This window comes from Staurois parvus, unplaced genomic scaffold (genome assembly GCF_062004578.1).
Source record: "Staurois parvus isolate SC_StPar_1 unplaced genomic scaffold, SC_StPar_1.0 ptg000418l, whole genome shotgun sequence".
NCBI lineage: Eukaryota > Metazoa > Chordata > Amphibia > Anura > Ranidae > Staurois > Staurois parvus.
Window position 1 is genome coordinate 758,716 of NW_028318214.1, and position 22,959 is coordinate 781,674.

The window sequence follows — 22,959 nt, forward strand, 5'->3', positions numbered from 1 at the left end:
TACCCCAGTGCAAACTCTCCCCGCTTCAGACCATCCTGAACTCAGCTGCCAGACTCATCCACCTCACCAGCCGCTCCACCTCTGCCACCCCCCTCTGCCTCTCCCTCCACTGGCTCCCTATCGCCCAACGCATCAAATTCAAACTACTCACTCTGACCTACAAAGCCATTCACAACACTGCCCCTAACTACCTCACCGACCTGATTCCCAAGTACCACCCTACCCGTACCCTTCGCTCTTCACAGGACCTCCTTCTATCTTGCTCCCTGGTCTCCTCCTCACACGCACGTCTGCAAGACTTCTCCAGGTCCTCCCCCATCCTCTGGAACTCACTACCCCAATCCATCAGACTGTCACCTTCCCTCCTCACCTTCAGGCGCTCCCTGAAAACCCACCTCTTCAGGGAAGCCTACCCCACCCTCACCTAACTGCTGCTCTCCTTCATTCCTCCTACCACTCCATCCCCCACAGCCACTTCCTCCTGTACCACTACCCCCTCCCTCCCAGATTGTAAGCTCGAAAGAGTAGGGCCCTCTTACCCCTCGTGTGCTGTTCGTAGCTGCTGTAATGTTTCATGTATTGTCCCCCCCTCTATTGTACAGCGCTGAGCAAACCCTTTGGCGCTATATAAACTCAATGTAATGTAATGTAATAATAATGTAATACAAAATTGGCTCCCATTAACTTCAATGAAATGTTGACTCCTTTTGACTTCAATGCAAAATTGCATCCCATTGACTTCAATGCACAATTGCATCCCATTTACTTCAATGCACAATTGCATCCCATTGACTTCAATGCAAAATTGCCTCCCATTGACTTCAATTTCAAATTGTGCCCAATTGACCTTAAAGCGGTGTTCCAGTGAAAATTAAAAAAAAAAAAACTGTAGCTGCTGACTTTTAAAAAGCAGACACTTACCTGTCCCTCAATCCCGCGGTGTCCCGCCCGCAGCCCATTTCCTTGGCCGCCCTGCATTCCCGGCGCCGGCATCTTTAGTGTGGACACCCGGCTGTGACAGCTTGCGGCTTCACAGCTGGGTGCTCACTGAGCATGCACAAGTAACTCTGCACTTTCCTAATGGTCCCATAGTCTTTTGGGATCCTGTCACGTGTCCCAGAAGACTACGGGGAGGGAGGGGAGAGAACAACTTCCACTTCCGATCGCCTAGGTGATTGCAGCGGAAGTGGGAGCAGGTACCTGTAAATTTTGGGTACCCATTGCCCCCCATTCCCCAAAGGTGCCAATCCTTAATGGGGAGCGGGGGACTAGTCCTTAAAGCGGTACTTCCTCTGGGTGGAGCTCTGCTTTAATGCAAAATCGCCTCCCATTAACTTCAATGCAATACCACCTCCTGTTGACTTCAGTGCAAAATAGCGTCCTATTGACTTCAGTGCAAAATTGTGTCTCATTGATTTCAATGCAAAATTGCCTCCCAAACAGCTGGATTCGCATTGATGTGAACACAGGATTGAGATTTCAATCTGGTCCCTGTTGAAGTCTATGGAGATGAAATTCACACCGCACCCGAATAAACTCGCACAGGACCCTTTTTTTTAACCGGGTTAGAATTGCAATACATAGATCTGTGCCTTTCAGATTGGATCAAATACGCATAGAATTCGCATCAGCGTGAACTGGGTCTAATACTCTTCCTACCAGTCCATCCCCCACAGTTACTACCTTTTGTTCCACTAGCCCCTCCCTCTTAGATTGTAAGCTCCAAGGAGCAGGGCTCTCCTATCCCTCTTGTATTGAACTGTATTGTCGTTGTATTGTCTCCCGTTATATCGTAAAAGCGCTGAGCAAACTGTTGGCGCTATATAAATCCTGTATAATAATAATAATAATACCACTTTAGACCCATGTAACGTACATGTAAGATTTGAGTAGCTGAGATGTGATCTGTAGAAAATATGACAATGTAGATTTAGCATTCCATGTTATAATAATATAAGATGTGTTCAGAATTCAGTCAGAGACATATGGTCACCAATTAACATCTGAAAGGGACAGGGCATCCTGGATGCCATTAAGATTTGTCACCTTCTGGGAAATCTGGAAGGAAAAGGTTGGAGACAGTTCAGCTTCATGACACAGCGGGAGACCAGAGGTGGTTCCGATTTGTCTGGGAGCTTTGAAGTGTATCATCATCATCATCATCTCTCATAAAAGCTAAAATATTAGTTGCAGAGAGATGAAAATACTTCCTACTGATTGGACACACTGTAGGCTACACCTGTATGTTAAACTGTATTTGTAGCCTATGTAGAATGCCAGAGAAATGCAGAAAATGGTTATATGGCGCCTGATTGCAACAGCTGAACAGCGATTGGTACTGTCGCGATCGGACTGATGCGCTGGTGTCGGAAAATCAATCCCTGACTTGGTGATTCAAACCGTTCCTGGTCCAATCGACTTTGGGCGTTTCAGTACCCAGAATGTCCTGTGGGCTGGTAAAGGAACACCCCCCAGAGTCGATTGGCCAAGGGCTAATGTCCAGCCTACCTCCATATTCCCATAAATTGAGGACCCTGAGATATGGACGTTGCGATTCGTATGGAGCCAGTTCTATTCCCTGACGGATTGCAGACTTTCTCTGACTTGCTCCAGTCGCAGGATAACTCTTGGTAAAAGTTTTATTTCTGTTTGTATTCCCTTTTATTTTATAGTCAATAGCCAATTGTGTGTCTTCTTGTATTTCTTGTATTTTCTGTAACTTTTTATACTTTTGTACATATTTTATGCACTGCCCACTTTCGGGATATTAAATCATAAAATGAATAAGTGATTTCTGGGTACTTAAGCTTGGGCTCATATCTCCGGAGAGATTGTATTGTATTTTAGTGTCTTTATATGCTTGGTCAAGTTCATTGCCAATCTGTATGCAATTGTACTGCGTGTTGGCAGCTTGCATGCCGATTGTAAAGGTAACAGGTCTGCCAGACGGAGATCTGTGTGTGTGTGGTGGCCCAGCAGGCCAGTAAAACTGTTGGGTGGTGGCAAGCTACCGTTTGTGGTGTGTCTGGTGGGGGTGTGTGTGGACAGTGGAAGAATGATTAACACTGGGGTTCTAGCTTCTAGGATAGCTGGAGGAATCCTAGAAGGGTGTGTGATTGTATATAAGATTCTTGTTTGCCTGTGTGTGTGGTCAGACAGCTGGATTGGAGTGGAGTCTCCCTCTAGTGGTGGCCAGAGGTAGTGCAGGCTGCGAAAGTTTATCACGGCCGGTCTTATATACTTATATATATTCAGATTAAGTCCCCCATATTCCCTCTTACCCCAAGTCACGGCCGCACGTGCGTGCCTCGGTTAGCTAGTCGCTGTGGGCGTGTGCGTGTGGGTTGGATCCGTGACAACCCAATTCAAGGGAAGCTTGCTTTCAAGTCAATTTAATTTATTATATAGAAATTATTTTCGTTTCTTTAAAAGCTTATCATTTTGTGAGCCAGCTTGTTGCCTTTTGTCATTTTCACACAAAAAAAATTGCTTTAAAAATGAACGCTTGTTATAGGGGGCAATCACATCTTCTTTGTTTTAAAACTATGTGGGGTTTTCTAATGCGAATGTAAAAATGATTAACCCATTAAAAATAAAATAAAAAAGCAGCTTTTGCTGCAATATTCACCATCAATAGAGAGCTTTCCCCTGCAGTACTTTTTTCCGCCACTAGATGTCCTCAGTCTGTTGTCTGACATCATGTAACCCGCTTCCTCTGAGCCCAGGCCATCCTGGACCTGTCCCAGTTTGTGGCTAGATAGTAAAAGTAGAAGCAGGACAGTGATGAGCTCATGTCTCAGTCACTCTGCTATCTCCTCTTGAAGGGAAGGCTGGAGGTCAGCTATAGCCCTGGTCCACACTGATGCGGTGCGGAATTCGCAGAGTTTTCAGTGCGAGTTCTGCACCGCATCAGGATTGCACCCCATTCATGTGAACCGCTGCGAGTGTGTATGTTAACAACACCCCGAAAGTGGTCCGCAAAACGCGTTGCAATGTGCAGAATCGGATCGCAAAAGTGTGAATACCCATGCAATCCGATTCTAGTGCCGACCCAAAAAGGGTCCTGCACGTTTTTGGTGCAGTGCAATTAGAGCCATACAAAATGTACAGCTCCAATCACGCCGCACACAAATCGCATGTGATTTGTACAGGAATGCGGTGGGGTTCCTGTGCGAATCACATGCGATATTCCGCTCCACACATATGTGAACCCGGGCTGAATTTTGTGGCTCACTGAAAGCTCCCTTTCCCCGACCAGATTTCCTGCAGACATCCGCTGCAAGCGGTTCTTTGTTCCTTATATTTCTGCATGCAAAGCAAATGGTGGAGCAGGTCAAGTTCAGATTTGCTGATCTGCAGTTTTTAAGTAAATAAACCTGAAAGAAGGCCAAACACAACAAGCGGCGAGGATCGCCCCCTGCACGGAGCGAGCCTTTAAATCCTATTACGCTGATCAGTGATTACCTTGCTGCTGTCTTATGAAATTGACTAATTGCCGTCTCAGTTGCTTAAAGAGCACAGCGCTGGGTTGTGATATCAGCTGCATTATGCTGATGGAGCTAATTATCTTGTCTGCACAACAATGCAAGGGAAAGGTCACATTTAATACACACACCAGATGAATCTCAATTAATGGGATTTTTAATGACAAAAACTTTTCTACATTCAGCAGTTTAATGTCATTTAACTTTATAATAAACGGCTAATTGGTTCTTTATTCCCTGGAAATGGGCTTTAAAGAGGAACTCCAACCAACCAGTACAATCTGTCATATCAAAAGTTAATGCTTTCCACAAATCGCTGCGTTAAAGGCTAGCCTTTGTTCACACCAGTGCGACTTGTCATGTGACTTACCCTCGGTTCACACCTAAGCGTTTTCTCCAACACTTTTCAGAAACGCAGTACAGTCCATTTAACATGATTTCCTATGAGACATGTTCACATCTGTGCGTTTTTTGAAAAGGGTCAGAGACTTTTTTCTCACGCAAAAAGGTTGCATTTTTGGCTCTATAGACTTCAATGGAAACACTGCAGAAAAGCATGTAGTGCGTATTTGCTGCGCTTTTGCAGCGTTTTTGATGCGTTTTGCATTTTAAATCTGCCTAGCAACAAGAAAAAATTGTAAAAATTTAAAAAAAAGCAAAACGCATCAAAAACGCAGGTGAAAAATGCAGTGCTCAAATGCAACCTGCATAGGTGTGAACCTAGCCTAAGACACATAGGGGTTGATTTACCAAAACTAGAGAGTAGAAAATTTGGTGCATCTGTGTATGGTAGCCAATCAGCTTCTAACATCAACTTGTTCCATTAACGATTTGCCCTCCAGAAGATTTACCCCCCCCCTCCCCCTCCCCCTCCCCCTGACAAAGCTTTTTTTTGCGATATGGCGCTGCGTTACTTTACTGTTCTCACGTCAGTGTCCTAAATCCCCTCTGCACATCACAATCCCCTCCTCATTCACAGTAAGATCCCTATTGATGAGTGTCCTGAGCTCCCCCTTAACATCTCCCCCCTCCTCCCCTTTCACAGTTGTGTTCTCACACTTCCTTGACATGAACCCCCTCCCACCCCTACCCCAACCATACTGTCCTCTGCTTCCTTCACTGAAGAGTACTCTGCCCCTTTTTACATAATCCCCCATATTACTGTCCCCAGACCACCCCCCGTGTTACTGTTGTCAGCCCCCACATTACTGTCCTCAGCCCTCCCCATGTTACTGTCCTCAGCCCCCCTTCATGTTACTGTCCTCAGCCCTCACATTACTGTCCTCAGCCCTCACATTACTGTCTTCAGCTCCCCCACATTACTGTCCTCAGCCCTCACATTACTGTCTTCAGCTCCCCCACGTTACTGTCCTCAGCCCTCACATTACTGTCTTCAGCTCCCCCACGTTACTGTCCTCAGCCCTCACATTACTGTCTTCAGCTCCCCCACGTTACTGTCCTCAGCCCTCACATTACTGTCTTCAGCTCCCCCACGTTACTGTCCTCAGCCCCCACATTACAGTACTCACCCCCCACACAGCACAGTCCTTATCCCCCCACATTACTGTCCTCATCCGCCCCTTCACACTAATGTCCTTAGCCCCTTTAACTTCGCCCCCCCACTGTCCTACCTTACACAGACAGTGATTGATTGCTAGGACTGCCCTTCATCCTAGCAACCAATCACCTGCTTGTTAACCTTGGGCAGCTTCCACCTTCCATCCAGAACTGTCCTGTCTCCCACTGTCAGCTCTGTGAGGATAATTGTGAGACAGCTGGGGGAAGAAAAGGCTCTTAAATGGCAGGACTGCATGGGTCCCTGGATGGGACAGTAACTCGGTCCACATCCAGACCCCGGTCTGCCATTTAGTGATGCCTGATCTAAACCATTCCATTGTAGCTCTGGCTGGATGTTTCAGGTCGTTGTCCTGCTGGAAGGTGAACCTCTGCCCCAGTCTCAAGTCCTTTGCAGACTCTAACAGGTTTTCTTTTAAGATTCTTGTATTTGGCTTTTTCCATCTTCCCATCAACTCTGACCAGCTTACCTGTCCCTACTGAAGAAAAGCATCCCTACAACATGATGCTGCCACCACCATGTTTCACGGTGGGGATGGTGTGTTCAGGGTGATGTGCATTGTTAGTTTTCTGCCACACATAGCGTTTTGCTTTTAGGCCAAAAAGTTCAATTTTGTTCTCATCTGACCAGAGCCCCTTCTTCCACATGTTTGTTGTGTCCCCCACATGGCTTCTCGCAAACTGCAAACGGGACTTCTTAAGGTTCTCGCAACAATGGCTTTCTTTTTGCCACTCTTCCATTTCAGTGAAGTCGTACGATTTCAAAGTCGGATGGTATTCCGACTTAAGGTGCGACTTGCAAGACATCTGCGGCTTGCAAGACACAAATGTCTATGCAAGTCGCACCTAAAGTAGTGCAGGCACTACTTTGGAAATCGGTGCGGCTCTGACCAAGTCGGAATCGCACCCATATGACCGCTGTAATTGCGGAAAATAGGGTGTGACTTGCCATACAATTTGCAAGTCGCATGCCGTGGCAAATCACATACCAAGTCGCACCCAGTGTGACCTGGGTCTTCATTGATTTTTTTCTTTTTAACATCATTTAAAGAAAACAAAGTTTTTAGCCCAAAGGTTGGCTTTTAAACACTGCATGCTGATGCTGCTAAATTAGTCCTGGGTATCTAGGTATCAATAATCTTAGATCACGATTCTTTCCCTTTTCATATCTAAAGAGCTTTCTTCCTTTTCGTTTCCAGTGTAACACATTTTTTTTTATTTTCAGCATTTATGTACTTTGTATAAATATATTCAGTTGATTTGTGGAGCGCACAACAACATGTCATTTTTCAAATTCATGTTAATTAGCAGTAATTTGCATGTCAATAGTTTATTGCGGGAGGACGTGATTGATGTAAAGCGACAGTGTTTCAAATTGTTATAGTGTTTTGTACCGCTCAGTTAATTTAAATTGACTCTCCACTTGTACATTCAATTTGACCTTTTTATTGGTATTTAGCTTGTTTTTTTGTTATTTTTTTTCTTTTAACTGTTTATGCTCGGCAACAAATTGTATGTGATTAATAGAGTGTGATTCTCTGGATCTGCTGCTTGGCACACGCACCATTCAGAGAATGCTTTGCTTTTATTTAAAAGTTAAGTTTACTTTCAGGAACATGTTACATGTTCCAGTCGTTTTTAGGGTGGAACGGGTAACATGCTCCCGAAAGGCCGACCTTGTGCTTTCAGAATGCATCAGGCCAGCAGCTCGGTGTGAGACCAGGTATAATATATACTTGTAGCACACTCTAGGTAGATACGATTTTTTTTGTTTAGTCAGAGGATTGTGTGAAGCCTGGGATGAGTCAGCCGGGGAGTGAGATAGTGAGTTCACCTCAGGCCGGCTGGGAGGCTCTACAGGTCAGGGCTTCTGGGGCCCTCTCACCCTTCCAGAAATGTTCTGCAATTGCTAGAAGAGGGGTGGAGGAGGAGAGGATGCCCAGATTTGCATGTTTAGGGGAACTTGGCCAATCCCCAGGCAGAAGGCCAGGCCAAGGATAACCCTTAAATATGACAGAGCCTGTGCCGCAGGGTAGGCGAGTGGAAGATGGACTGAAGGAAGGTGCTGGAGAGTGGAGCCTGGGAGGGGACCCCAGGGAGGGGAGCCTACCTAGAGGCTGGTTGCCGGAAAGAAGGATCTCCACTGTGCCAAGTCTCGTAGGGTGGACATCCTGTCAGCAGGGAAGGAGCCAGCCCAGCGTAAGGCCTGAAATCAGCTACAACCCACCAAGCTGTCAGGACAGAACAGTGTGAGTACATTATACCCCCTGGGCAAGATAAAGGGAGAGGTCAGTCAGGTGCAATACCCAACTAGTTTTCATCCAAGACTACTTAACTGGCAGATCTTGGAATCCCTTGCCTAGGAATACCCCCAGTGCAGCTAGCTGAAGGAGGAAGGGTTCATCTGGGGTCTGAGGAGGTACATCAAGGGGACGTCAGTGCTCCTTAAAGAGATAGTGCTGTTTTTTTTATCCACATTTTTGTACAGTGTATAGTTTGATAAGAAGTTTGTCCTGAACCTTGCAGTTCCTTGGGCATTCCATATACCCCTAGACCACATCCAAGTTGTTAACCCCTCAATAAAAACAACAAAAACCAGCTCAAGGACTGTTTTACTGCCTCTGTTTGTGAAGATTTGTGAAATGCGTGTTGCCTGGCTGTTCAGAGCTTAAAGTGTTACTAAACCCATGACCGTAAAATCAGTCTGTATATGCAGTAAATCATGCTTGTTATACTCACTGTGGAACCTAAGGGGTTAATTCTCTGCATTGTGTAAAAATGCGTTTGATCCTGTCTTCTCTGATCATCTCCTTCTTCCATTGTCCCCCTCTTATGTCCTGATAAGACATATAATGTGGAGTCACTCTGCACATGCTCAGTTTGGTGTGTATTGCTAGAGAGGTTGTTTTTTTTTTCTTGAGAGAGTGCATGTGATCAGCACACGACCAATCAGCGCTGTCCAGACAGAGGTCAGGGGTCCTGCATCCTCCTAGAACAGAAATAAAACTCTTCCTGCAAGCTTTAACCAGTGGGTCAGGGGTCCTGCAGCCTCATGGGACAGTCAGGGGAGAATGAGAACTCCTCCTACAAGCTTTAACTAGTGCTTTGCTGGACACTGATAGAAGTCATAAGACTACTATATACTGCTGATGAGTAAAGGTATTGAGCAGTTTATATTTACGAAAATAATTGAATTTCCATGTTCTGTGTACTGTGGGAGACCAGATATAGTGAATGCAGGGTCTGGGGAGACCAGATATAGGGAATACAGGGTCCGGGGAGACCACATATAGTGAATGCAGGGTCCAGGGAGACCAGATATAGTGAATGCAGGGCCCGGGGAGACTGGATATAGTGAATGCAGGGTCCGGGGAAACCAGATATAGTGAATGCAGGGTCCAGGGAGACCAGATATAGTGAATGCAGGGTCCAGGGAGACCAGATATAGTGAATGCAGGGTCCAGGGAGACCAGATATAGTGAATGCAGGGTCCGGGGAGACTGGATATAGTGAATGCAGGGTCCGGGGAGACCAGATATAGTGAATGCAGGGTCCGGGGAGACCAGATATAGTGAATGAAGGGTCCAGGGAGACCAGATATAGTGAATGCAGGGTCCGGGGAGACTGGATATAGTGAATGCAGGGTCTGGGGAGACCAGATATAGTGAATGCAGGGTCCGGGGAAACCAGATATAGTGAATGCAGGGTCCAGGGAGACCAGATATAGTGAATGCAGGGTCCAGGGAGACCAGATATAGTGAATGCAGGGTCCAGGAAGGGGAGACCAGATATAGTGAATGCAGTGTCCAGGGAAACCAGATATAGTGAATGCAGGGTCTGGGGAGACCAGATATAGTGAATGCGGGGTCCGGGGAGACCAGATATAGTGAATGCAGGGTCCAGGGAGACCAGATATAGTGAATGCAGGGTCCAGGGAGGGGAGACCAGATATAGTGAATGCAGGATCCTGGGTTTAGTTCCAGCCTTTAGTCTGTTGGGAATATTATTATTATACAGGATTTACATAGCGCCAATAGTTTGCTCAGCGCTTTACATTACAATGGGAGACAGTACACGAGACAGTACAGTAACAATACGATTCAATACACGAGGGGTTCGAGGGCCCTGCCCCTTGGAGCTTACAATCTATATGTCTCTACTAACTTTGCACATCTAGACTTTGCAATATTTGGCCACTCTTCTTTGCAGAACTGCTCAAGTTCAGTTAAATTTGATGGTGACCATTTGTGGACTGCAAATTTCAAGTCATTCTACAAATTTTCAATGGGGTTTAAGTCTGGGCTCTGACTAGGCCATGCAAGGACATTCACCTTTTTCTACTTCAATCACTGAGTGGTCATTTTTGCTGTGTGCTTTGGGTCATTGTCATGTTGGACAGTAAACCCATTGACAACTTTCTAACAGAGGGCAGCAGATTTTTCTCAAGAATTTGACAGTAATGTGCCCCATCCATTTTTCTTTCTATTCTGACAAGTGCTTTAGAGAACCCACCCCCTCCCCCCCCCCCAAAAAAAAACCAAGATATTACCACCTCCATGATTTACTGTAGGAGTGGTGTTATTTGGATGGTGAGCTGTATTGGATTTCCACCAGAAATACCATTTAGTGTTGGGGGCAAATTTTTTTTTTTTTTGTCTCATCTGACCAGAACACCTTTTTCCATGTGGCCTCAGAATCTTCAAGGTGCGTTTTGGCAAAGCTCAGCCGTGACTGCATGTTGTCTTTTTTGCGGAGTAGCTGTTTTCTCGCAACCCTCCCATACAAGCCACATTTGTGGAGAATTTGTGATATTGTCACATGCACACAATGACCACTCTTTGTCATCAATTCCTACAACTGCTTCAGAGTTGCTGTAGGCCTCTTGGTAGCCTCTCTGACCAGTTTCTTCCTGGCTCTTTCATCCAGTTTGGAGCAACTGATAAATATATATGACCAATGCAGATAGACCCGCATTCTTCATCTCAGCGGAGTCCACCAAAAGGGTCTGCACATTCCTGTGAAACTTCCATCACCTTGTAGAACATCCACTTTCTACTTTCCAGCTTAGAAAACTTGTTACAGCTCAGGCCTCTGCTTCCTTTTCACTTTATTAGTTTCTCGAGTCAAGGGTACCCACTGTTCACGCACCGTGACATTTGCAAATCACTTTTGCTGAGCTGCTGAAATGTGTTCTTGCAGCCGATTGAAAAATGATCTTGTTTTTTTTTTTTTAATCTAAAGTTTGTGAATTGCCCATTGTGCAGCTGTTAGGCACTAAAACATTTTTCAGCAGGATGACAAAAGAGGCAGCTGATCGGCTGCCTTGTCTGCCAGTATAGCCTGGTACAGCCGGGGTCTTTGTATTCCAGTATGGTATTCACCTGTTTCGAAAAGTCATCACAGAATATATCAAAATGTGTCCTCAGGAGACACAGAAGCGGTGATGGAAATAAATAATATCATATTGCTTTAAAAATATTACCATAGGGAAATAAACTCCATCTCTGTGTAGTGTTTGTCCTGACATTGCATAACATATTTCCTTTAAAGGAACACTCTTCTTCAAAGAATGCAAATATATCAGATTCCCTGTATACATTGCACAGAGTTTGCTTTAGTGCATTTGTGTCAATAAAAAAATCTTTACGTTCTGTATGTTCATCAGAGAGCCACTAGAACATGTAACAATAAGCCTTTGCCATCTGCTGGTCATCACTCAGCACTGCAGTGTGTCTGCTGTGCACACCTGACCCTCATTAACCACCTACAGTCATGGCCAAAAATATTGGCATTTCTGTAACCCTAGGTTCACATCTGTGCGGGTGGTGCCGCTGCGGATCTGAACCAAAATCCATGCAGTCGCACCCGCACAGAGAAATGTGGACCGCGGGCGGGTGCCATTAATTCTAATGGCATGCCGCCTGCACTGGAAAACACAACCGTACTGGGAACCGAGGTTCCCGTGCGGGCTGCGTTTTCAAAAGAAGTGCAGGGACTTCTTCCCTGTGTGTCACGGGAACGGGAGTCCATTCAATGAATGGGCTCTCGTGGTCATGCAAAATGCGGGCCGCATATACAGTGGGGCAAAAAAGTATTAAGTCAGTCACCAATTGTGCAAGTTCTCCCACTTAAAAAGATGAGAGAGGCCTGTAATTGGCATCATAGGTAGACCTCAACTATGAGAGACAAAATGAGAAAAACAAATCCAGACAATCACATTGGCTGATTTGGAAAGAATTTATTTGCAAATTATGGTGGAAAATAAGTATTTGGTCACCTACAAACAAGCAAGATTTCTGGCTCTCACAGACCTGTACCTTCTTCTTTAAGAGGCTTCTCTTTCCTGCACTCATTACCTGTATCAATGGTACCTGTTTGGACTCGTTATCAGTATAAAAGACACCCGTCCACAACCTCAAACAGTCACACTCCAAACTCCACTATGGTGAAGACCAAAGAGCTGTTGAAGGACACCAGAAACAAAATTGTAGACCTGCACCAGGCTGGGAAGACTGAATCTGCAATAGGCAAGCAGCTCAGTGTGAACAAATCAACTGTGGGAGCAATAATTAGAAAATGGAAGACATGCAAGACCACTGATAATCTCCCTCGATCTGGGGCTCCATGCAAGATCTCACCCCGTGGGGTCAAAATGATCACAAGAACGGTGAGCAAAAATCCCAGGACCACACGGGGGGGACCTAGTGAATGACCTGCAGAGAGCTGGGACCAACATAACAAAGGCTACCATCAGTAACACACTACGCCGCCAGGGACTCAGATTCTGCAGTGCCAGACGTTTCCCCCTGCTTAAGCCAGTACATGTCCGGGCCCGTCTGAAGTTTGCTAGAAAGCATTTGGATGATCCAGAAGAGGATTGGGAGAATGTCATATGGTCAGATGAAGCCAAAATAGAACTGTTTGGTAGAAACACAACTCGTCATGTTTGGAGGAGAGAGAATGCTGAGTTGCATCAAAAGAACACCATACCTACTGTGAAGCATGGGGGTGGCAACATCATGCTTTGGGGCTGTTTCTCCGCAAAGGGACCAGGACAACTGATCCATGTACAGGACAGAATGAATGGGGCCATGTATCGTGAGATTTTGAGTGCAAACCTCCTTCCATCAGCAAGGGCATTGAAGATGAAATGTGGCTGGGTCTTCCAACATGACAATGATCCCAAACATACCGCCCGTTCAACGAAGGAGTGGCTTCGTAAGAAGCATTTCAAGGTCCTGGAGTGGCCTAGCCAGTCTCCAGATCTCAACCCCATAGAAAACCTTTGGAGGGAGTTGAAAGTCCGTGTTGCCCAGCGACAGCCCCAAAACATCACTGCTCTAGAGGAGATCTGCATGGAGGAATGGGCCAACATACCAGCAACAATGTGTGCCAACCTTGTGAAGACTTACAGGAAACGTTTGACCTCTGTCATTGCCAACAAAGGATATATAACAAAGTATTGAGATATGAACTTTTGATTTTGACCAAATACTTATTTTCCACCATAATTTGCAAATAAATTCTTTCCAAATCAGCCAATGTGATTGTCTGGATTTTTTTTCTCATTTTGTCTGTCATAGTTGAGGTCTACCTATGATGCCAATTACAGGCCTCTCTCATCTTTTTAAGTGGGAGAACTTGCACAATTGGTGGCTGACTAAATACTTTTTTGCCCCACTGTATGTGAACCGGGGGTAAGATAATGCACCACTTCACCCAGAAAATTGTTGCAATTACAAATGTTTAGGCATTCTCATGTTTATTTCTTTTGTTTGTACTGGTATGACAAGTAAGTGGACTAGAAAAAATTATTGGCACCTTCTCAAAATTGTAAGAAATAATTGTATTCCAAGTTTGTGATGTGTCTGTAATTTATAATTAAACTCACCTGTATCAATTAACAGGTGCTAGCAATATTGAAATCACACCGACAACCAGTTAAAATGGATAAGCACGTGATCGACCCTACTTATCCAGTCCTTTATTTACGGTACCTCTTGTTCCTGCCAAAATCTCTGTATAAGTCCATTCGCTGCATTTATAAGGTGGAATTCTTATATTTTTCTACTGTGCTCTCCGTTTTATTAAATAGAAATGTACACCTGGGTCTTTCGGGACATCGACCCTAGTTACCTGCTGTATTTGGTGAATTATTTCTTCCCAATATTCCTGGATTTTGGACACTCCCACCACATATGTGCCATTGTGCCCTTAATCCCACAACCCCTCCAACACATAGGTGATTTATCTGCTTGTTGCTTATGTGCCACACTTGGTGTAATACACCACCTAGATAAACATTTATAGTTCATTTCCACCACCTTCATATCTTCCACTCCATGTGCTAATCTAAATATTTTCTTTCTTTGTTGCTCATAAAATGATATTCAAGTTCCCTTTCCCATTTTTCCATATACGGAGGGGGAGCAACTTCTGTTATGGCAGTAAGGATTTTATATATTCGAGATGTACCATGCTTCCATGCCCTACCTGTACTAAATGATTGTTCAAATGGGTTCAAATCCACCATTGTCCTTAAGGGTTTAGGGAGCATTGCAACAAACTGTCTTAATTGAAAGGAACGCCACTACACAGATCTTTTTTAAACAGGGTATGTAGTATACGTAGGGGGAGGGAACGTTTATTAAATGGAACTGCACCCAAAATGGAAAGTTCCACTTTAGGGCTTTGTCCCCCACTCCCCATTAAGGATTGGCACCTTTGGGGAGCGGGGGGGAGGGGGTAACCGAATTTAACAGATACCCGCTTCCGCTGCAATTGCCTAGGGGATCAGAAGTTGTCCTCTCCCCTCCCCGTAGTATTCTTGGACACGTGACAGGTCCCAGAAGACTACGTCTCCATTCACAAAGCACAGCATTGCTCGTGTATGTGCAGTAGGCACCTGGCTGTGAAGCCGCAAGCTGTCACGGCTGGCTGTCCACACTGTAGATGCCGGGGGCACAGGACGAACAGTGAACCTGGCTGGTGTGAGCACACCATGGGATCATGGGACAGGTGAGTGTCTGTTTTTAAAAAGTCAGCAGCTACAGTTTTGTAGCTGAGTACGTTTATTTTTTGACTGAACCTCCACTCTAAGAGTAGTTAAAGCTAGACTTGTGTAGTTTTGGGGGGAGTTATGAGAAATGGCCTTCACCAAACAGGATACCTGAAGACAAGATCAGCAGTCACAGGGGTATCCTCCAAATGTTGTCTGAACGGCCTGGAATGGAACTTCTCACCAGCAGGAACTGTTGTTTGGCAGCTCAGAGTCCGACTATCTACTCAGTGCTTCAATTCCTCCGTAGTAGTTTATAATAGTTTCTTCTGGTTCAGGATTTAACAGCATGGACAGAACATGTGGCTGAGACTTTTTCTCTCTCCACTTCCTCCTTCCAGGGTTTCAAAGCCAACAACCAGGGACAGGAAGTGCATACATAATATATTTACAGCCATTATTATTATTATACAGGATTTATACAGCGCCAACAGTTTGCTCAGCGCTTTACAATATAACAGGAGACAATACAGCAACAATACAGTTCAATACAAGAGGGATAGGCGGGCCCTGCTCTTTGGAGCTTACAATCTAGGAGGGAGGGGCTAGTGGTACAAAAGGTAGTAACTGTGGGGGGATGGACTGGTAGGAAGAGTAGAAGATTCCATTATTAGCTGAGGGCAAGATAGGCTTCCCTGAAGAGATAGGTTTTCAGAGATCGCCTAAAGGGAACAGAGTAGGCGATAGTCTGGTCAATTGGGGTAGAGAGTTCCAGAGGATGGGCATTTACAGATTCAGACAGTGGAAGTCAGCAGATCCTTCTACTTGAATTTTGCTTTAACGTTCCTGAGCAGTGCTGTTAACTGGAACACATTGAAGGGGGTGGGTTGGACTGCTGAGGTTTGGGACCACTGCAATAGCTCTGTTTTGGGTGGTTACTTGTAAATGCAACTTTCTTTGACTGTTTTAAAACTGTATAAGATCCTTTCGATAGCTTTTTGATTTTCATGTTATTTAACATGCAATGTGACTATTATCTGACTAGACCTTCTTTTTGCAAGAATGCTTATATAATAGTCTTTGTCGGTTATTGTCTCGCTCTTCAGCAAGAACAGGCTAATTTGCTATTCTGTCTTGTGAACGGAATACTAATATATGGTTAGTGCTTCATATCATACGGCCATTAGCTGAGTCTTCGAGAAAAGGGAAATATTCGCTGTTATTTAGTGTGATTTTTTTATTAACTTGCAGACCTTTTTTTTTTTTTATCTCTTTTTTTTCCAAAAAGATGAACTTCTACTCTGATGTGCTTAATAATGGCTTCACATTATGATGCTATAAAATGGCTTGTTTGTTAACAGCAGAAAATGACTTTCTTTATGCACAGTAGTCAGAAAAAACTTTGGAAGCCGCAGGAACCGTCCCTAATCTAAAGGTAGCCGTAGATCTCAGATGACAGTTGCCCAATCTGGCTGGATTTGGCTGAGTTGGTGGTGATGTAATGTAGGAGGGAACATGTGAATTGCTTAACCTGTTTGTACTCGGACACAGGGGTAGGGGTAGTGACCTTGTCTTAACAGCTGTTAGGATACCATGTGTGGGTATTCAGCAGCAGCACTGATGGCCAGATCTGTGTACTGCAAACTAACTCCACATTTGTGGGAAAAATAGCAAAGGAAAAAAAAATAATATAGCATATACAGTTGCGACAAAAACCATATTGTAATAAAATTTTTGTGAAATTACCTTTCCTTTTCAATCTACAGCACTGTAATTTTCTGTACAATGCAATGCAAAATGGCAACCTGGAGGTGACCAGTGCACAGATGGTGTCCATGGGCATTAATGTGGAGTTGACCTCTCTTTATGGCTATAATGGCCTCCACTCTTCAGGCAAGCCTTTCCACAAGATTTTGGAGTGTATCTGTGAGCATTTGTGCCCATTCAGCCAAAATAACATTTTTGAGGTTAGGTACTAAAGTTTGATAAGGAGACCTGGCTTGCAATTGGCATTCCTAGTCATCCCAGTGGTGTTCAGTAGGGTTGAGGTCAGGGTTCTGTGCATCACATGCAAGTTCTTCTACAGCAGGGGTCTCCAAACTTTGTAAACAAAGGGTCAGCTTACTAAACCAGATTTTAGGAGGGCAAAACTGTGGCCAGTTTGGGGGTAGAAAATGCCCCAGTGTCAGTGGGAGTAGACAATTTCTCAGGCTTGGTAGTCTGTGAGAGTAAAAAAAAAATTATACAACTGCTGTGGTCAGTAGGAAGAGGAATAGTGCCCCATCATTGGCGTCAGTGGGAGGAATGGTACCCCATCATTGGTGTCAGTGGAATATTCAGTGCTGGTGTTGGTGGAAGAAATAGTGCCTCATCTTTAGTGTCAGTGGAAGGAATGAGCCCCATCATTGGTGTTTTTGGGAGGAATAGTGCCTCACATCAGTGTGAGAAACAGTGCCCCAAGGGCCACATATAGGCAAGCAAAGAGCTGCATTCGGCCCATGGGTCACAGTTTGGAGACCATTGTTCTACACCATACTCATCAAACCATGTCTTGATGTAACTGGGTTTGTATACAGGGGCACAGTCATGATGGAACAGAAAAGGGCCTCCCTGTACTGTTACTGAAAGGGTGGAAGCATAAAATTGTCTAAAATATATTTGTATGGTATAGCAACACCAACAGTACCACTCACTGGAAACACCTTTCTTTTTATCTCTTCCCCTCTATGTGACCTTTATAAAAAAGTGTGGTCTATGTTGCATTCCAAAGGAGTTAATTGCACGAGTTTCTCAGTATCTTATTTTTGCTAGAACTTTCCCTAACATCTAATGATTTCTAACTTGGTGTCACTTGGCCATTTAGATGATAATCTTATCATTTACGAGCTGTATTAAATAGCACTAATTAAATACACTGGCACTTCAGAAAGCTGTCATCTTCGTTCATGTCCAATTCCCGGGGTGGCAGGTGCCACGCTAAGACCCGCGGAGGAGAAAAAATCGAGACGTTAGTCTCAGGGCTGACTGACCTTAATCTGAGAAGGGATGATTAGATGTATGAAACAGTCTGGTCTTCTTGCTCTCTCTTCTCCCTTACACCGTATTTTTCCAGAAATGTCACGACCTGTTCTTCTTCCCCTTTACCCAGAAGGCAATTACTGTATTTGTATCACGCAGCTATTAACATACTGTGAACGGAAGGGACATAACAAATCACGCTAAAGTTTGCTGAGGAGAAAATAAACTTGACATATGTTATTCCAAGAGGAGTAAGAAATGGGATTTATGAACATCATGATTGCCCATGGTAATACAGAGAATTAATGGGCAAGTTCACCTTTATAACAGTTCGGTGACATGTTCATTATTGTCTCATTTATATTTACCATTCTGTCCTCCTTTTTTCACAATTCTTCACATCCCTGTGTTCTATTTGCTCTAGGTGATCTAGCTATGCACATATTCGAGGTTCATGCTATGATCAATGGGTTGATCTCATTGAATGTCTAAAATGATCAGTTGGTAAATTTGCCTACATCAATCTGATCAGTTTAATGCAATGTCTAAAGTTTATTAGAATAAGTAAAAATCAAAAGCAATGTCACAGTCCTGGAGGATGAGGTCCTATCATCCCTAGAATCTTCCCAGTCCCTTCTCTTCCAGGGTCCTAAAGCTCTTTACTCTCTGACTCCATCCATGCTTACCACCCTTAGGGCCCGAAGAGTGGGATTAGGTTTCGAAACCCACACTCCGCAGATGGTTTCTCTGAATACTGCTCTTTGACTCAAGCCCGCTTTACCCCAGCTGTACTCCCGTCCAGGCCCTCAAGCTTAGACCAGTACAAAATTAAAATGATTTCCCAACTGGTAGATCAAGGCAACTATCCCACTCTTTTGGTAGCCAATTTTCTCAGTCACATATAGTTTTTTTCTCATCGGACCTTGAACACGTCATCAGGACTGAATGCTCTGTGAAACCCATGTCCGTACTCTACAACTATCTGAGCATGGTCACCCTTATGGACTTGACTTCTCTTTGGCAGAAATGGCTAAAGGTTATACCAGATCTCGATGGTGATGACAGTCCAACATATGGAACTTTCCCTTCAAACAATTGATTTCCCTCAGGGACAGGCTTATTCAATTCAAAATAGCTCACAGAGCCTATTTCACCACATACAGAGTACATAAAATGGATCCGAGCACTTCCCAAAACTGCTGGAGATGCTCCCGCCCACTGGGTGATTCTATCCACATCTTCTGGGCATGTCCTGCCATTGTCCAGGTATTTGCTTATCGGGTCTTGTCGAATATTGCCCCCCCCCCTTTTCAAAGCAGACACTACTAGTCCTCCTCCTATTTTACGCTAGAAAAGCCATACACTCACAGCAGCATTCCTGAAACAGCTGGTAAATACTGCTCTGCCATTATAAAAAGATACCTACCTAACAGGGGTACCCAAGAAATATGATCAAAATGACTTCATAACAACTCTACAGTGTTGCTGCCAGATACTCCTTGATAGCACATTGACGTTTCATGTTGAACATTGGCTGGAGCTTGGGGGAGGGTGGTCCCCTGGGACCTCTGTCCAGGTATGGAATGTACCTTTTTACCTTTTTATTTGATTTCACTAATGCCTTGTACACACTGTAAGTATTTTTCGTTCAGCCCGCAAAGGAGCTCGCTCTACTAACTATGCAATATTATTACAGTGACAACCCCCCACCAGAACACTCCAGTCAGTGCTAGCAGCCACTAGCTACTGGTTTTCCAACATGCCTATTGAAGAGGCCAGACAGGCTGCTGTACACACTGGCTGAATGTTGGCTAGTTTCTGTTGAACTGGCTGATACCAACCAATAAGCATCCCTAACAGTACCTGGTACAGAGAGTCTGCTCTCTTTCCAGAGAAAATGAGAGCTGTTATTTCAGAATCTCTTTAGTGAAGTTTGAGGATGAAAGCGCTTTTACTGCTTGTTAATATTCTGTAAATGTTTAATATTTAGAGTCTGGGCACAGATTCACTTCAGCTAAACTAGAATTGTTACTGATAACCACGTTTTTGTAATTTTTTTTTAAAACATTCTCTGTTAGTAGCAAAAATGGCCACTGGAATTTGAAAGAATTGATGAATAAATGAATATTAAGTGAACTAATAAACCTATTCATAAATTAATGAATATTTTCTTTTTTGTGTTTGTAGAATATGGTGGAATGGGTTTGGACTTTTCATACAGCATGGCCATTGCAGAAGAACTTGGAAATATCAATTGTGGCGGGATACCCATGGCCATAGGAGTCCAGTCTGACATGGCTACTCCAGCACTGGCAAGGTAATGACAAATTAATGATTAATTGTACTCTCAAAGTCACATGACATTGCAGCTGGTTTAACAATATTACCATTTATATGAGTAGTTTAAAGCTGAACTGGTAATGCCACTTCTAGCAGGTTTGTCTAAGCCTCAGAATCCAATCCTCACGGCTCACTACTACGTTGTTCAATACTGTCAGGGGAACTCCTTGTCCTGGGAAGCCTCTCTATTCCAGGCAGCTCCAGGCACTGAAGGGCCTAAGCTACACCCATGCCAGGGTGATGCTGCAACCTTGAGTGGTCTGCCTGCTTTATCTAAGTGGCATCACAGTGCTTAGCTGGGGTCAACTACCACCTACCAACACCTCACCACAGAGATCCCTACCATCTTCCTTAACCAGGCATTGACTACACCAATGTCTTCTTAGAAAGAATGGGAGACCAGTCCAGCATACTTGATTGCCACAAACATTTACTTTGCAACTTGCACAACAGTTACATCCTTAATGACTTTTCATGTATACAACATAATTTATTCAAAAAAAGTTCATAAATAAAAATGAGGCAGACTTCACGGACTACTTGATCTTTTTTTCTGTCATCACTCTTATGTTTCTATATAATATTTATCTATTAGACAAACCTTCCAGTTCAGCGGAGGTGCTCAAAAACATATAAGAACCATATCAGTTGATGATTTATAGCAAAATGACCACAATACCATACCAACCATGGCATTACCTACACAGAGTTTGCATGTTCTCCCTGTGCCTGCATGGGTTTCCTCCAGATACTCTGGTTTCCTCCTACATTCCAAAGACATGCTGGTAGGTTAATTAGCTCCTGCCTAAATTGGCCCTAGAATGTGTATGTATAAATGTGAGTTAGGGACCTTAGATTGTAAGCTCTTTGGGGGCAGTGACTGATGTGAATGTACAATATACAGTGTTGTGCAAAAGTTTTAGTCAGGTGTGAAAAATGGTGTAAATGGAGAATGCTTTCAGAAATAGAAGTGTTAATAGTTTATTTTTATCAGCTAACAAAATGGAAAATAAATGAACAGAAGGAAAATCCAAATTAAATCAATATTTTGCGTGACCACCCTTTGCCTTCAAAACAGCATCAATTCTTCTAAGTACACTTGCACGCACTTTTTGAAGGAACTCGGAGGTAGGTTTTTCCAAACATCTTGGAGAACTAACCACAGATCTTCTGCGGATGTAGGCTGTCTCAAATCCTTCTGTCTTTTCATCTAATCCCAGGCAGACTCCATGGGGTTGATTTACTAAAAGTGGAAATTGCAAAATCTGGTGCATTTCTTCATAGAAACCAGTCAGCTTCCAGGTTTTTTTTTTGTCAAAGTTTAATTGAACAAGCTGATTGGCTACTGTGCACAGCTGCACTAGATTATGCACTCTTCAGTTTTATTAAATCAACCCCCATGATGTTGAGTTCAGGGCTCTGTGGTGTCCATACCATCACTTTCAGGACTCCTTGTTCTTCTTTACACTAAAGATAGTCCTTAATGACATTGGTTGTATTTTTGGGGTCGTCCTTCTACAGAATAAATTTAGGGCCAGTCACACTCCTCCCTGATGGTATGGCATGATGGATAAGTATCTGCCTGTATTTCTCAGCTTTGATCCTGACCAAATCTCCAACTCCATTTGTAGAAATGTAGCCCCAGACTTGCAAGGAATCTCCACAATGATTCACTATTGCCTGCAGACACTCATTATTGTACCGCTCTCCAGCTCTTCGGTGAATAAACTGCCTCCTGCTACAGCCAAATATCAGTCATCAGTTCAGAGCACCTGCTGTCATTTTTCTGTACCCCAGTTCCTATGTTTTTGGGCATAGCTGAGTCGCTTAACCTTGTTTTCACATCGGAGTTATACCTTTTTGGTGCAATTTTTCCTTGAAGACCACTTCTGGCTAGACTTCTCCAAACAGTAGTTGGGTTTGCTTGGGTCCTACTGGTTTCTGCAAGTTCTCTGCTGATGGCACTGCTGGACATCTTCCGATATAGAAGGGAAGTAAGCATGATGTGTCTTTCATTATTATTATTATGTATTATTATTATTACTGGTACTTATATAGTGCCGTCAATTTACACAGCGCTTTACACACATATATATTGTACATTCACATCAGTCCCTAACCCTCAAGGGGCGTACAATCTAAGGTCCCTAACTCACATTCATACAATGTGAGTTGTATGAATACACTTTCATCTGCTGCATTAAGTTTCCTTGGCTAATCACTGCATCTCCGGTCCTCAGTGTTGCCTGTTTCTTTGTGCTTCTTCAAAAGAGCTTGTTGAATTAAATTGATGCTGGTTTGAAGCCAAAGGGTAGTCACACCAAATATTGATTTCGATTTTTCTTCTGTTTGCTCACTTTGCATTTTGTAAATTAAAAAAAAACCCAGAATATATATTTTTGAAAGCATTCCTTCACACCTACCTATAACTTTTGCACAGTACTGTATGTAGAGCACTGCGTAAATTGATGGCATTATATACTGTAAGTACCTGTAATAAATACATAAATAAAAAAGCACAAGTACACCAGTGCCTCTAATGGA

The 22,959-nt window shown here is 43.8% G+C and overlaps 1 protein-coding gene across 2 annotated transcripts in view; it reads left to right on the forward strand.

The window, feature by feature from the left end:
- LOC149454738 (putative acyl-CoA dehydrogenase 6) overlaps positions 1-22,959 on the forward strand; it is a 147,120-nt gene that overhangs the window by 59,324 nt on the left and 64,837 nt on the right. For both annotated transcript variants that reach the window (XM_089687131.1, XM_089687132.1), the window contains exon 4: positions 20,263-20,392. In XM_089687131.1, coding sequence (XP_089543257.1) covers positions 20,263-20,392 — 130 coding nt within the window. The remainder of the gene's footprint in view (positions 1-20,262; positions 20,393-22,959) is intronic.